The 15,026-nt window shown below is 48.3% G+C and overlaps 2 protein-coding genes across 4 annotated transcripts in view; one reads left to right on the top strand and one right to left on the bottom strand.

The window, feature by feature from the left end:
- LUZP1 (leucine zipper protein 1) overlaps positions 1-8,823 on the top strand; it is a 68,501-nt gene extending 59,678 nt beyond the window's left edge. The window contains exons 3-4 of one of the 2 annotated variants that reach the window (XM_016149306.2): positions 178-3,356; positions 4,941-8,823. In XM_016149306.2, the coding sequence (XP_016004792.2) occupies positions 297-3,356; positions 4,941-5,096 (3,216 nt within the window). In that variant the 5' untranslated portion in view covers positions 178-296 and the 3' untranslated portion in view covers positions 5,097-8,823. The other variant, XM_016149302.2, reaches the window with a different exon arrangement.
- Positions 8,824-10,167: 1,344 nt separating this feature from the next.
- KDM1A (lysine demethylase 1A) overlaps positions 10,168-15,026 on the bottom strand; it is a 52,982-nt gene continuing 48,123 nt past the window's right edge. For both annotated transcript variants that reach the window (XM_016149308.2, XM_016149310.2), the window contains 5 exons: positions 14,665-14,852; positions 14,154-14,268; positions 12,184-12,311; positions 11,419-11,565; positions 10,168-10,690 (listed from right to left, as the gene is read on the bottom strand). In XM_016149308.2, the coding sequence (XP_016004794.1) occupies positions 10,505-10,690; positions 11,419-11,565; positions 12,184-12,311; positions 14,154-14,268; positions 14,665-14,852 (764 nt within the window). In that variant the 3' untranslated portion in view covers positions 10,168-10,504. The remainder of the gene's footprint in view (positions 10,691-11,418; positions 11,566-12,183; positions 12,312-14,153; positions 14,269-14,664; positions 14,853-15,026) is intronic.

Here is a 15,026-nt window from a genome sequence, read left to right as displayed (position 1 = left end):
AGATATCAGCTCGTTATCAGCCATAAAGAACCAGTGGTGTCCTGCAAGTTTACTCAGATTCATTCATTCAACAAATTTGGGCACAAGAATTAGATATGGGAACTCTTTTTACACCTGGGAGCTGAAATACAGATTTTATATTTGCTGTCTGACGTGCTTTCTGCTTTCTTTCTGTAGACTGATAATGGTCTCCAGCTGCCAAAGAAGGTTGTGGATGCCAAGAGAAAGGTAACCATTTCTCATCCCCTCGAGTGGAATTGGATGCCTCTAGGAACCCACATTGGCTGGCAGTAGACATGGCTGAGTTTACAAACTACAAGGATACTGCCTCCAGCCGCCACCTGCGGTTTAAGTTACAGAGTTTAAGTCGCCGCCTTGATGAGTTGGAGGAAGCCACAAAAAACCTCCAGAAAGCAGAAGATGAGCTCCTGGACCTCCAGGACAAGGTGATTCAGGCGGAAGGCAGCAACTCTAGCATGTTGGCGGAGATCGAAGTATTGCGCCAACGAGTGCTGAGAATTGAAGGCAAAGATGAGGAAATTAAGAGAGCAGAGGATCTGTGCCAGCTGATGAAGGAGAAACTTGAAGAGGAGGAAAACCTCACCCGGGAGCTGAAATCCGAGATTGAGCAGCTTCAGAAACGAATGGCTGAGCTGGAGAAGCTAGAGGAGGCATTTAGCAGGAGTAAGAATGACTGTACCCAGCTCTGTCTGAGCCTGAATGAGGAGAGAAACCTGACGAAGAAAATCTCCTCTGAGCTGGAAATGCTCAGGGTCAAAGTGAAAGAACTGGAATCTTCTGAGGACCGCCTAGATAAAACTGAGCAGAGTTTAGTGTCTGAGTTAGAAAAGCTGAAATCTTTAACTCTGAGCTTTGTAAGTGAGAGAAAATACTTGAATGAAAAGGAGAAAGAAAATGAGAAATTGATAAAAGAGCTCACTCAAAAACTGGAGCAGAACAAAAAAATGAACAGAGATTACACAAGGAATGCATCTAATCTTCTGGAAAGGAATGACCTACGGATTGAGGACGGAATCTCGTCCGCACTGCCATCCAAGGAATCAAGAAGGAAGGGCACGCTAGACTACCTGAAGCAGGTAGAGAATGAAACAAGAAACAAATCTGAAAATGAAAAGAACCGAAATCAGGAAGACAACAAAGTCAAAGACCTTAACCAAGAGATTGAGAAACTTAAGACACAAATCAAACATTTTGAATCTTTGGAAGAAGAGCTTAAGAAAATGAGGGCCAAAAATAATGACCTTCAGGATAATTACCTAAGCGAACAAAATAAAAACAAACTCTTAGCCAGCCAGCTGGAGGAGATTAAACTACAAATTAAGAAACAGAAGGAGTTGGAGAATGGGGAGGTGGAAGGGGAAGATGCTTTCCTGTCCAGCAAAGGCAGGCACGAGAGGACTAAGTTTAGAGGCCACGGGAGTGAGGCATCTACGTCCAAGCACACATCTCGGGAACTGTCCCCTCAGCATAAGCGGGAAAGGCACCGAAACAGGGAGTTGGCTCTCAATAATGAAAACTATTCTCTGGGCAACAGGCAGGTTTCCTCTCCCAGTTTCACCAACAGGAGGGCGGCCAAAGCTTCCAGCGCAGGGGCAGGTACAGATAGTGGGACTCAGGAGACGAAGAGAACCGAAGATCGATTTGCATCGAGCTCCCCTCAGAGTGAAGGGAAGAAGTCCAGGGAGCAGCCATCGGTGCTTAGCCGCTACCCCCCAGCCGCTCAGGAGCACAATAAGGTGTGGAAGGGCTCTCCCAAGCCGGGGACTGAGAACGGGGTGAAGGGAAGAGTGGAGAAGACAACGCGCACATTTGGTGATACCACCCATGGGTCTCTTCCCAGCGACACGCTGGGCAGGGCTGACAGGGCTTCTGACACCTCCACTGAGGCCCTCTTTGGCAAGCGGGGTCAGGTGCCAAGCAGTGGAAGTCCGGTGACTCAGGCCACAGATCCTGGCAGTTCTAAGGCCACTGGAGCTCTGGCCTCATCTCAGAGGTCTTCAGAAGGGCTCTCTAAGGGCAAAAAGGCTGCCAATGGCCCTGAGGCTGATACTAGGTCCCCAAATCCCAAGGCTTCGCTTTTATCAAAGTATCCTTATAGCTCCAGAAGCCAAGAGAACATCCTTCAGGGCTTTTCAACTGCAAGTAAGGAAGGAATTGATCAACCCATAGCAGTCGTGATGGAAGACAGCAGTCAGCACGAGGCCCTGAGGTGTCGAGTCATCAAATCCAGTGGCAGAGAGAAGCCAGACTCAGATGATGACATGGACATGACGTCTCTTGTTACTGCCAAGTTGGTGAACACAACCATCACCCCGGAGCCAGAGCCCAAACAGCCCACCTCTAGAGAGAAAAACAGATCTCGAGGGGGCCTTAGAACCTCCCTGTTCAAGGATGATAAAGATGTTGGACCAGAAAACGAACCTGTGAAAGCCGTCAGAGCCTCCAGCAATGCCGTGGAGTTCCTGGAGGCAAATGGTGCTGGGCTAAAAAGCCAACCGCCCTTCAGCCCCAGAGAGGCCTTGCGGTCTAGAGCTGTCATCAAACCTGTCATCATTGATAAGGATGTGAAAAAAATTATGGGAGGATCTGGAACTGAGGCCACGTTGGAGAAACAGAAACCCACCTCCAAAGCGGGGCCAAACAAAGTGACAAGCAGCATTACTATCTACCCCTCGGACGGCGGCAGCCCTAGAGCCGCCCCTGGCGAGGCCCCGCGGGAGAGGCACACGTCGACCAGCAACATCCAGGTCGGGCCGCCAGAACTCACATCAGCTGGCAACCACGTCAGCTCCCCCTTTGAGCTCTCCATTCACAAACATGACATCACCTTGCAGTTCACAGAAACTGAAAGAGTGGGAGATGGACCCCTGAAGAACAGGTCTGAAACAGTGGTCTCTCGGAGCAGCATTATCATCAAGCCATCGGATGCTGTGGAGAGGAACAACCATGCGACCCCCGCGGAGACAATCAGGTGGAAAAGCCATAGCGCCCCTTCCGAGGTGAGCTCTTCCGATGCCAGGCACGTTACTGTGCGGAATGCCTGGAAGAGCAGGCGAGACTTGAACTCTTTAGATGACCCCCCAGCTCGAATAGGTAAAACTGTGGACTCTACCACCGCCTACGCCCAGAGGTCTTCCACAGACTATTCAGACCTTGAACACACCAGGTCGTTCTTTTCTGAGCAGGGCGCTCGAAGGGTAGGCAATTCAGGGGATGCCTCCGAGCTCTCCTCCCGAAGGACCCAAAGTAGCCTGACCGTGTCAGAGGTGCTCACTCGTCGGAATCGGGTAGGAGATGCCGTCTCCGCTGCAGCCTGGAACCACGCGGCAGGCACGGTGAGTCCCGCTCCTTTCCCTTTCTCCTTCTGCTGTCCCTTACCCCCTCCTTCGGCTTTCCCTTTTCCTCCCTTGTCCACTCTGTCCTGGCCAGTGAGCCTCAGGAGTACGGAGACGGTGGGGATGCGAAACACTGGGTATAGCTCAGAGAACTGTTGAAAATAAGGCCGGGTTTGTCCTTAAAGAAGAATAAAGTACCTTGAAGAAGGTGTTCGGCAGAGAGCAGCATGAATTTCCAAAGTCCTTTCTCAAAGGTGCCTCTTCCACTTGTCGTTGTATGTGAAGGCCACATGCGAAGCAGAGACGGGGCCTCTGTTCTCTTGGTTTCGTCAGCGCAGCCAGGAGCGTCTCTTCGGGCTCTGGGAGCAGCACCTGGGAGCAGGGGATGCGTTCCTGGCCGCCTCAGTTCAGACAGCAGGTCTCGCCGGTTGCTGGCACGCGGGATGAGGACAGCTGGGCGCTCACTGGGCCTGCTTTATCAGCTTTATGCCTGGGCATCGCTTTCTTTTGCCCCAGACACCTGTCTAGCCCATTATATCAGTCTGAGGGTAGGGCTGAGTCAGTGTGGCTCGTTACATGATAGATAAATCCAGAACCACCTCATTTGAGGGTCGGACTGTCAGAACAGCATCTGAAGGGAGCCTCCTGGGTGTATCTTTTGGATGTGGAGCCTGTGGTGATGAAAGACATTTTGGACCTAGACATAGTTCCTTCTTTTAAAGGGCAGGCGACTCTGTTAACCTGACCAGCCTGTGAGTTTTCACAGGGTGCTTAACACTTGACGAAGCACTTTCCCACCTACTTACCTTCAGTCTCTCCAACAGCCCTATGGGAAGGTATTCTCATTTTTTAGATGTAGAAATCGAAGGTCAGAGACAGAATGTGCTTTACGTAAAGCTGCCCAAGTGAATTGCTGGAAGAGCTAAGATTTAAATCCAGGAGTCCTGTCTCTGAATCCATTCTTCTTTCTACCCTGCCAGCCTTTCTCAGACTTGGTCTCTGATTGCCATTTGCTTGGGTGGACCCAGAGCAAAACATAAAAAAATGCAGAAGTCTGGTAGAAAAGCAGCGGAGAGAAACATGGGTGTTGAGCCCCCCGAAGCTTCGGATGTCTGAGATATGATGAGGGGCAGGTATGGGGCTTAAAAGCGAAGGCACATGAGCTTCTTCGTGGTTTGCTGGTGGGAAGCAGTTTCCGTTTCAGCATGCCACTGACCTCCCCACCAGATGCGGCTCTCCCGTGGGGAGCATGCAGCCTGCCTATGCAGAGCTTGAGGACCACCGGCTCCTACTTAGGGGTACCACTCCCATGCCCTGTTCCTGGCTCTGTACCCTACAGGGATCCTGTTGAGTTGTGAGCCTCCCAGTCTACCCTAGAAGCTCCCAGCTTGTAGTGAGTGGACCCTGATTTCCTAGAGCTCTTACACTGGCCTGTCCTCAGGCCAGAGCACATCTCTGCAGTTATGCTGTGGCCTGTCTGCTCCCTCTCCCAGTCTGGAGAGGACCACTGGGGAGTGAGTGAAGGTGTCTTTGTTACTCACTATATTGTCCTTCACCGCTCACTTTCGTTGCTTATTGGCACAGGAGGAAGGCGATGACTGCACACTCAGTGTCTCCAGGCGACTGCACAACTCCTTGGAACGGTCTGACCCGCCTGTGAAGCAGGGGCTGTCAGAGCCTGGGCGAGTACGGGCTGAGGAACGGTTACGGCCAGCCAGGCCCTGTGCTGAGGAAAACTGAGCCAGCTGGGTGAGGTCTTGTCTCCTCTGCTCCTGCTTCTCAGCTCTCCCACCATCCCGCCCTGTGAAGGATCCAAGGCCAGTTAACCAGGCCTTGGCTGGGAGACTGTGGCAGAAAACCAGGCTGTGGCTCAGATCATATTTGCCAGTTGGCCAGAGGGGATCAGAAATTACAAGCTGGACAGAGTCACCCAGGCCCAGCCTCCCCTGATTGATGCATGAGTCCTCTGTCTTTGTCCCTGTCCCCCAGGTAGGATGGGCAACTCTGGCCCCCAAATGGGGAATGATCTCCCTTATATCCCCACCACACAACAGCCCCTTCTGTGTGGTTAATGTTCTTATTTCTTAGTCTCACCACATCCAGTTCACTCTGTCTGCCCTCGAGGCCTAAGTACCGACACTAAGACTGACCAGCCATCGGCTTCATCTAGGGGACTTCCATTCCTTTTCCCTTTGGAGTTCCTCAGACTCACACAGAAGACGTCTGTGCTGCCTCTGAGGGATTATGGGACTATCCTTTAGGTTGAATTTGAAGCTTCTCCGACACGGCCCCCTTGCTGACCACTATTTTCTGGGGGCAGAGCACACGGGTACCCACCTATTGGAATGACACCATCCCTCCCCAACCCCCCAGCTCTCTGCTCACCTTCCTCCAAAGGCACCCAGAAGTGTATAAGCCTCATGCATCTCCTTCCCTGAGCACCAATGATGCTGCTGGCATTGCCTGCTCCTCTCCTGTGGCTGGAGACTTCTGGCTGACTTCATTTCCACCTTTGGAATATTCCCAGGTTAAACTGGGCCTGACCCAGCATACTCTGCCTTCTAGGAAGTGCCCAGCAAGTGGGAAAGTGGATAGGAAGCAGCAGTTTCCCTTGTCACTCCACAAAGCAATAGCTCCACGAAAGGCCTGTACTTTGTTCTTCCTTCACCCCCATGGAGGAGGTGTCGCACTTTACCAAGCTGACGCATTCCTACAAGAGTGGGCCATGATTTCTGCAAACCAACTATCCTGATGACTTCCTGGGAGGAAAGGTAACATGCCCATCAAGGGCCCCAGGGTTATACAATTCGAAATGCAGCAAACTTTTCAGGAAGCCACATAAATAAAAATTGGTTAGTGTCCTTACATCAGTCACGTGGGAAATTAAGAAGAACTGTATATTCTTGACACTGCTTTTTTCTGTAGCATTCTCTCAGTTCAAAGAAGGGGGATCCCGTCGGAGGCTACCTTTATGAAGACGCTGTGGAAAGCTTAAACTGGGAGTCGGGAAAGCTGGATTTTCTTCATGGCTTTGTACTTCTTGCTTTGTGACCTTGGGCAAGCCATTGTCCTTGGGGCCTTAGTTTCCCTATTTGTAAAATGAGTTATTTGAAATGGTTTCCAAGGGTCCTAAATCTGGGATTCTAAGATTCTTGTGTTTCCACTGTCCAAACCCATCTGGATGATACCTTCCAAAAGTGGGAGGTAAGTCTCACTTTTGGAAGGTATCATCCAGATGGGTTTGGAGAACGTATCCTGCTCACTGCCTCCGATTGCTTTCCTGGGTCCTTGTTCTTTCCAGTTTCCCCATGTTTTATGTTATGAGGTTGCGCTCAGACAAGCTAAGCTCCCTGGGCCTCTTTTCCAGTCTGTAAAATGAGAGGTTAGATTACATGGTCTCTTTTTGGCACCAACCTTGCCAATGCCACAGTGTCTCCTGGCTTCCAGGCAGGGTATTTTCCCTGACACAAGTTAGCATGTCTCCTGTTTGTGTTTCCTGAGTTGTCTTCTTTGCCTCCACTCTGCGTGGGGACCAGCATCCGTCCCGCCCTCGTGTGCAGCAGACTTGGCGATCCTGGAGGCTTGGGGAGCTCCTACCTTACTTTCAGGGACAGGAACATTTTCTGGAGTTTTGTCAGTCTAAGGGTGTTGTCATGTGGTTTGCCTTCCTTTCACGTTGCTGCCTCAGATGTTCAACTTCAGATGCCGTTTTCAAAATCTTTCCCTGCTGTTCCTGGGTCACTGGCCAGAAAACTAGCTTGCCCAAGACTGCAACCTCTCACTTACAGCCTCCCTGCCATTGTTGTTCACTGGTTGGCAAACCTCAGAGTCCAAAGGAAACCAAGTCTGTGGCTCTTCTCTGCTGGTGGAAACAGAAGGGCAGCGAGCCATGCCTACAAAGATCTCGCCAATAATTCTCAACTGTGGGTGTTGGAGCCCTGGATTCTGGTGCTGTAGCTCCTGGTGCCAAAGTCTGGATCTTTCCACATTTCAGCAGCGTCAACATCTGCCGCTACCCCAAATGCTCTATGGAAGAGGGACAACTGTAGTGCCCTCCTGCTGGGGCTGCTATCTTAAAATCTGAGTGCAATAGGGTTTAATTTTAACATTTCAGGATAGTTTGTTTCATCTGCACACTTTATAGAACCGCTGTAAAATAGATTTTTTTAAAAAAAGGCCTCAGTATTGCAGAAAATACCATTAGTAATAGCCAGTGAAGGTTGGAGGCTCGGTTTCCTTGGGCTTCAAATGGCTGACTCTCAAAGTCCAAAGTTGGAAGGCACATTTCTGAAAAGCAACCTAGGTGTGACCATTCTGGACCCAGGCCTCACCATCAGGGGTCCTGGAGGAAACTTCTAGATAAAGGGGAGACCTGGTAGTTGAAGAGTTGTCTAATCAAGCCAAATATTCCCTGTCCCAGCCATAAACCCACCTTTATGACAAGCCTCTTCTGCAGCTTGGCTCTAACTCTGAATTTTACTGGCAGGTGTATGGTTGCGGGAGGGCTCCTACTGAGGTTGGGGAACCTGGCACCCCAGAGCTGCTTGCTTGGAGGAAGTAGAGCTGGCCTCTTCCGCCTGCTGTTTCCTGTCTCTTGCCACTCTGATACCAAAACCACCAGAGAAAGCTGCAGGAAAAAGGAAGCTGTGGCTTTTTGCGTTTGAGTGGCAATGAAACAGTTACAATGCGGGTTAAAGGGATTCACAGTGGGGCTAAGGACTCCAACCTTGGCCACAGGCAAGCTTGCACATAAATCATCTGGGGTGTGGGAGGGTCTAATATTGATCTTAGAATTGCCACTCTGGGACAGTTTTCTTTATATTTAGTGGGTTAGTGCCAAGTGCTACCATTTCCCAGTAAAGGAATAAGGACACGGCCTCCGGTCCCTAGCTGCCTTTGTTGGTGTGGGGTTTTTTGTTCAAGACTGCTTTGGAAGAGCTGCTTTTAGGGATTATCTTTTGAATACCCTGAGTGGGGAACAGGGTTCTCAAAGCCTCACAACCAAGATCATAGGAAAGGGGCCCTATTTTCCTGCTGCTTCACAGCTCAGAACATGTACTGAATGGAATGTATTTTTAAGAGAATAAAGTCTATTTTTTGTATTTTAAAGATTGGGAGGGCTAGGGAAGTAGCCCTCAAATAAACTGTTATTGCATTATAGGCCCCTTTGCTAAGGGGCATCAGTATCTGTCAGTCCACACCTACCTGTTCAGGCAGGTGCTCGGGTCTCATCCCTGCCCCTTGGAGTCTAGGTGCAGCAGCTTCTACATTCCTGCTCCAAGCATGGGACCAAGGAGGCCAGACCCTGTCGCTGGAAACCAGGGCAAAGCCATGAGCAGTGACTCAGGGCTCCTTGGGTGCATGTGTATAGTGGAAGCTGCCTGTCTGCATGTATCCTCTGGCTCCAATGCTGTCTGTCGGCTCTGCAGCACAATATGTAACCAATAAAGCTCCCTAGTTTCCATGTGCCCTGTGTGAGTGTGAGTCAGTGATACCATTTTTGTTGATGTCATCTCTGCACACAGTATCTTCTATGCACTGACGCAGCAGGGAGATTTCACTTAAAATACTTGGTCAATAACTGAGGCTGCAAGGTCAGGAAACACAGCTCAGGCTTAGAAAAGGACATGCTCAGAACTCATAACTGAACTGGAGTTAGAATCACAGAGCAGCTATTGCACTGCTATATTTTTAGGCTTGTCTGTTATCAGCCCATCCTATCTCAGTCTGCCTATGCCATTGATTTAAAAAGCAAAAACTTAAAAGCACTGACATTGCATCAGACACCTTAATGACAGAGCTAGGCTCCGAAGCCCATACACCTTCCACTGCTTGCTGTTCTCACCTTGCATCAGTTAACACCACTTGCTCTGATCCTGGGGTGCACATTTTCCCCATTGCTGTCACTCATTCCAAGACTAGGGGAAAAACTGTCCTCCATCTTTCAGTCAGACCACCAATGTAATGTCCCTTAAATCTCACTAAGACTAAAACCTCATTTAGAGAACACAAGTAAACTGCAATTTCCAGAAGCAGATCGCATACATGTATTTTTAGTAACAGTCTGTTAAGAGCCCTTGGGAAGGAGGAGGTGTTCTGGTCCCTACAGACTTTTACCTTAGAAATCGAAACGGATTTTGCAGATGTGATTAAAGATTTTGAGATGGAGATGATCTAGGTGGGTCTTAAATGGTCACAAGTACCTGCACATAAGAGGGAGACGGAAAAATCTCTAAACATGAGAAGGTGATGATGGAAGCGGAGACTGGAGTAATGTTAAGGTGGAGGGAGGAGGCCACAAGCCAAGGATATAGACAGCAACTAGGAGCTGAAGGCGGCAAGGAAATGGAATCTTCCAACAGAGCCTGCTGGGGTAATTTGTCACAGCAGCAACAGGAAATTAATACACCACTGAAATTACCTAAATCCTTGATCTGCTCCTTGTGTAGCACTTGCCAAAATTTTTATATCAATACATTGGATTGAAATGGAAAGTTAACACATACCCATGGACGGAATTTGGAGAACAAAGCCAGCTACCCAAATGCATCATCTTGTATTTTATCTTGAAAGTTCAGTTTCCTAATATCTGTGTGCTTGACCTGTAGCTTCACGGCTTTGGCATATGATCACCCCGCAATCCCAGTGAAGAGGTCTAGCCCCACAGACCAGGAAGCCCATTGCTTTTATAGGACCCCCTCAACCCTATCTTCTGACCTGACCAAATCACTTTTTTCCTTTATAGAAACATCCTCTGTATATAAACATGACTTGTATATGACTCTAACCCTAAAGGAAAAACAAAGAGAACTAATTTTATATGAAGTTTTATTCTCAAAATATAAAAAGACTACCACACACCAGGAGACTAAGTGTTCTCTTACAGCGCTTACATGCCTCAGTCTTTAGGAACAGATTTCCACGCTAACGTACAGTGCCTCCCTAGCTCTAGGTCCCTCAAAGGAGGCAACCTCCATTGTCAAAAACAGAGCAACCCCCTTGGCCACCTGATCCATCATGAGCTCCAGCAGCTGATCAGGAGTCCAGATGCCAGGACAAGTTTCTCAGGAATCTAGTATTGCTATGAGAGCTTTGCTTACGCAACAAAAGATGCACACGTTGGCCTTGTCCCTTAGAATGCATCTGTCTCATATGCTCGGGGACTGCTGTGCAGGGACGCCTGGTGTGGCCTGGCGAGGCAAGGTATACATAGCTCCCAAGAACTGGTCTGCAATCCTTCCTGCTTCTCGAAGCCCACTCAGCAGAGCACCATGGACCGTGGCTGGGTAGTTGCGGATTGTGTGTTCTCCAGCAAAGAAGAGTCGTGGAATTGGCTATTTCAGGAAAAAAAGAGAAAATCAGCAGGTTGCAAACCTACCTTTATTGTGTTCGAAAATGCCCCTATCAACTGGCAGAATTTTCCTAGAAATGATATGTATAAAGGGGACAATGAAACTCAGTCCAGCCTTAGTTCTGGAGTGATGTTTACCTGCATCTGTTCTTTATCAGTTTAACTTTGGGGGATACCCAGTTCTACAGCGTCCTTTGCCTCATGTAGTACACCTCTGGGTGGGGGGCAGGATTCCTGACGACTGTAAACTATAGAGAATACAGCATCTGTTCTTAGGAAGGCTCTTGTCTCAGGCCTTACCACAAGGTCCTGAGAACACTTACTACCCTTTGGAGCAGGGTCTGGCATCAGCTAGACAAGGACCCAAGGTTATTTCTCAGGGGCATTCCCTGGAGGCCCCTAGTGATTAGGATCCTGCAACAATCCTATGAGCCACTACAAAATGGAGTACAATTACAAATGTTTTTGGTTTTTTTTTATAGGGACAAAAATATGAATAAGTTATTGTTAGTGTGGACTCTTCCACTCTGAACACACTATATAGATTTACAAAGCCAAATGTAAGAAATCTGACAAATGATATTGCTGCTCACTTCCTGCTTTGGATCATCTGAAAGGGTCCAAGGACAGAACCCTTGGATTAAAATCTAAAATCAGCGGCATCATTTTTACCCTGAGATGGCCTCTTCCCAAATAAGCCCAGTTTCTCACCTGCGGGGCACCTGGAATTGAGGGGCCAGGAGTGATTGGCTGAGCCATTAGATCATAGTCATTTCCAGATGATCCTGCAGCTACGTAAGAATAGGAGCCCCGGGCCCAGGGATCAGCACGCCAGCGAGACACCACAGTTTCCTTGGGCTAAAGAAAAAACCAAGAGCAGAAGTTATTACTGAACTCCAAAAACAAACCAGTCATCTCTAAAAGGGAGAAAAGCTGTGGCGAGTAGGGATACAAGTAAGAGAGATAAAGAGGCACCAGACATGAGAGCTAGCCAAGTGGTGAACGCTGCTGCTTTAAAATATATAACACCAAATGCTTTCACACTGCAAGGAAGCCTCCACGTTGTCCCCTTATCTCTGAATCCAGAGAGCAACTCGGGACTTGACCAAAATTCTCTTACGAATTCACATGGTATATTAAATATGCCTCCTCTGAAAAGAATCATAGGGTCAAAGTGTTTCAATGGGTCTAAAGAATAGAAAAAAGTACCCAGAGATTCTCTTAAGACCTTCCTGAGGGAGTCCCTGAGCCACTCTGTCTGGAGGGCAGGGGCTAGTATGATTCCATGAGTAGAGATAGCAGACCACATACTGGGGGGCATTTTCTGAATCCCACTTATGGCATGAACTCCAAACATTGGCATTCATGTAAATCCAGCATGCACTTCTCAATTCTGGCTGAAGAACCTGTGCCACAACTTGAGAAGAATACAAGTTGTCCTCCCACCTACCTACTTGCCCCCACTCACCTACTTACCTGGGGCACTGCACTGCTACCAAAAATCCCTTTGAGAATGGCCAGGCATCGGCCAACAATCACATCATCGCTTATGTTTTCCATGATGCCAGCAGCTTCTCCTGCTACTAGTGCCAATAGTATTGGAGCTAGGGAAACACAAAGGACAATTCCAGAGTTTTCCAACAGACTTTTCTCAAGAACCTCCGTAAGGGGTCCCATATTATTCTTGGCCATCAGAATGCCGATAGGCATGCACCATTCACGCTAGGGACAAGTTGTTTCTAAAACAGCAACTTGAAATCTATCCCCAGAAGGGAGCTGGCAAACTATAGTGAGTGAAGTGTGACTCATGCACTTCACTGCTTATGACTGCAGAAAACAGAAGTCCTGAAGATACCATTTCAGACCTTGTTAATTAACAAAAGAAAACTGAGTATCCCTATATTTAGGTATTTAGGCAAAGAATTGTTAGCCCTGACCACCGTAGTCAGCTCCACAAGTGCTATCCTCTTAGCCATCCCAGGCCCCGAGGCCACCACCACCTTTACTCATACACTTGGTGAATATTTATCCAACAGGCTTATGTGATAGGCACAGTATTAGATGCTGGGGATACAAAGCTATAAACTATATATATACTCCACAGATTTATATATATGTATGTGTGTGTATATATATGTATACACATGTATATATATACACACACACATACATATGTATATACACATACATATACACATGCGTGTATATATACACACATACATATATATAACATTATAAACTTTTGACAAACTATGAAGAAAACACAAGATAACAGAGAAAAGAATACAGGAACGTAGATTTGAGGCAGTGGAGGTATGTGTGTCCTGGCAGTCCTCTATGAAAGAGTGACATTTAGGTCAAGACCAGAAGGTAGGGTTGAACTATGCCATGCTGGGAAGGAAGAGAAGAGCACCCCGGCCCAGGTGACAGCGCACATGCAAGCCCTGAAGAAGAGAACGGCACAGTGCTCCAGGTGCTCCAGGACTGCAGGAGCACGAGGAGTGGGGAGGGGCAGGGGTGGAGGTCAAGGTGAACAATGAGGAAGCTGAGGAAGCAAAGAAGGGCTAGATAATGTGGGCCTTCTTAGTGGCCATAGCGGAAAGCCATCAAAAGACAGAAGGAGGGATGGCAGTGGCTGCTGGCAACTGAACAGGTTAAGAGAAGAGAGTGGTTGGTTTTGGACTGGGAGGTGGGCAGTGGAACAGAAGTAAACAGCTCTGAGAGAGGCTGGTACTGGCGGGACCCAATGGCCTGGTGGGGGAAAGGGAAAGAGCGCTCAGCTGTTGTCAGAAAGCAGTGTGCTCGGGGGACAACATGCCTCCTTAGTGGAGTTAGTGGCCCTAGCCATGTGAAGAAGGATGGTTCAGCGTCAGGCAGTGAGGAGTGATGGGAAGAACTGGGGTGGGAATCGAACTGGTTAACTGATGGTTTGCACTGCCGAGACCATGCCTCTTGATACTGCTGCATGGGAGAATGTCTTACATTCTTTTCCTGGAATGAGGTAGGATCTAAATATACTTTTTTTGGAAAGCTCTGTATAGGATTAAGAGCAATCCAATTACAGAAGAAAGTACAACAGGAAGTAGGAGTTTGATAAGTGCCTTCTAAGGAAAGTGACCAAAGATTCAAGGGCAAGTCAGAAACCAAGTGTGAGGATGAAGAACAAGGTTTCCCCTTCCAGGAAGCCTGCCCCCTCCTGGCTGGGCTGATTCTCTTTTATGTTTTCTCCCGCAGTGCCCCAGGCTTTCCCCTGTCCCTCCCCTTACTGCCCTGTTCGGAGACTGCCTGCCTCCGCAGTGTCCCCCACAGTTAGCTGTGAGCTCCCTGAAGGCAGTGATTTTTTCCCTCATATTCCCAGCACCTATAAAGAATTTCAGGAATTGAGTTTGAGAAAAACTAGAATAGTCCTAATTCTCATTCCTACAAGGAAATGAGAAAGCAGTTACCTTTGTAGAGGTTCCAGAAGAGGAAGAGCTCTCCCCTGCTGGCCGTCGTGCTGCCAACATGGCCAAAGAGATTGACGCTGGGGTCCCAGAACACCCGGTCAAAACACAACACCACCTACCACGAGAAAGGACAACGTGGGCTGGTGACAGGGCTCAGAAATGGCTTTAAGCAAAGCTTGCCTCAACAGGAAGTACTTCCTCCTCAGACCTTATTAAAGTTTCATCTAATCTTTCCACATAACCTAGACACCCCTATTATAAATGCACGACTTGGAATGGCAATCAGAGCTCTCCTCTTATGGATGTGGGTTTGTGAAGTGACCCAGAAGACTAAGTTCTCATGGATATTTTACATATGTCTAGGCAATGAAGTAAATGAATTGACAGGCCTCACCCTGATCCCAGAGCTGAGCGCACAGCGTATGCATAAAAATGCAAACCCCTCCCATCCGCGTGCAGGGCAGTGAGACTGGCATTGCACGGTGGGTATGAGGGGCCAGGGGTGGGTTACCTTGTTAAGGTTGCCAAATCCCATCCTTTGGACTGCAGACGTCTTCCACTCAGGAAGAGGCGGCACAAACTGAACAGCTGGTGGCTGTTGCTTCAACACCCCCAAGGGGAGGGTACAGAGAACTGCATCACATTTATAAATAAAGGTCTGGCTTGTGGAGCGGGTATTCACAGCTATCACTTCACATCCTAAAGGGTTCAAGTGAAAAGACTTTACTGGTGACCAGAACAGTACTGATAAGGGTACTGAGCATATACTGCCCAGCAGGATCTATATGCTATCCTAATTAATTCTTCGTGGAGGTCTGTAAAGTCGGTTCTAGTCATTTTGTTGTAGAAGAAAACTGTGGTAGAGGTGAAGTA

Source organism: Rousettus aegyptiacus, unplaced genomic scaffold, assembly GCF_014176215.1.
Source record: "Rousettus aegyptiacus isolate mRouAeg1 unplaced genomic scaffold, mRouAeg1.p scaffold_m13_p_1, whole genome shotgun sequence".
NCBI classification, from domain to species: domain Eukaryota; kingdom Metazoa; phylum Chordata; class Mammalia; order Chiroptera; family Pteropodidae; genus Rousettus; species Rousettus aegyptiacus.
This window is presented reverse-complemented; position numbering and strand designations above follow the sequence as displayed.